General features: G+C 40.4%; 1 protein-coding gene across 1 annotated transcript in view; it reads left to right on the top strand.

Moving 5' to 3' along the window:
* Positions 487-981, top strand: part of LOC109829707 (RING-H2 finger protein ATL66-like) — a 1,313-nt gene continuing 818 nt past the window's right edge. Inside the window, exon 1 of the mRNA XM_020396748.1 lies at positions 487-975. Coding sequence (XP_020252337.1) covers positions 728-975 — 248 coding nt within the window. The 5' untranslated portion in view covers positions 487-727. The remainder of the gene's footprint in view (positions 976-981) is intronic.

The following is a 981-nucleotide window of genomic DNA, read 5'->3' on the forward strand; positions in this document are numbered from 1 at the left end:
ATTCCTACACTAAAAACACCCAACTTTAGTATTGTCTTAATATTACTATTACTATTGGAATGACAAGATTGACCTCATATTACTTATTCAAAACAAAATTGAGACATCTAGTACGCGTTGCTATTTTATCATTCTGCTAAATGTATAAATAGCATCGAAGAAGTATAACTCTTATTGTAAACCTAATTTTTTCATTAAACACGATCAGGATTCATTTCATATAAATAGCATCACGCTTATGAATTGCAAATCACGCTTATGAATTGCAAATAATCTTGCATTCTTATCTTATTAGGAAAATTTTGAAAATATCGTCCAACACCCTCAACTTGTTTATTAGCATCTACCTTTACTGAGTGTTGACATTTTCAGAATAATAAATTGCAAATAACCCTCATCTTTTCCATGAACAATTGAGTGACAACAAGCATTATAAAACAAGCCAAACAACAATAATTACTCATTTGCAACTTGTCCTTAAAAAAAATATTTTCTCTATTTCTCAAAGCTGAACAATCAATAGCTACTCATTTGCAACTTGGCCTTAAAAAAAATATCTTGTCTATTTCTCAAAGCTGGCCCTCACAAGTCGCAAACCTTTAAAAGCGTAGCAAATATACGCTTAGTATAAACCCAAAGTAAGCAAAGGCAATGAAACCAAAAACCATGACGCATCCTTAAACACAGACACAATCACCTCGCGATTCGATCCCCTCAAACAAACTAAATGTCGACCCAAGACTCCCAAGACTCCTCCCACTGGCGCTACGCCGACGTCGACGACCGCAACTTCCACCTCCACGGCCGCACCCTCCTCCTCCTCGTCGTCCTCCTAGCACTCCTCCTCTTCTTCACCCTCTTCTGCATCTACGTCCGATGGGCCTGCCGCGCACGTGATTCGGGAAGCGCGCACAGCTGGCCAGGACGAAACCCTGTGCGGGCTCGGCCGGGAGATGTCATCGGACAAGCTTGCCCGTGCAG

The sequence above is a fragment of the Asparagus officinalis genome, chromosome 2, assembly GCF_001876935.1.
Source record: "Asparagus officinalis chromosome 2, Aspof.V1, whole genome shotgun sequence".
In the NCBI taxonomy this organism is placed as follows: Eukaryota; Viridiplantae; Streptophyta; class Magnoliopsida; order Asparagales; family Asparagaceae; genus Asparagus; species Asparagus officinalis.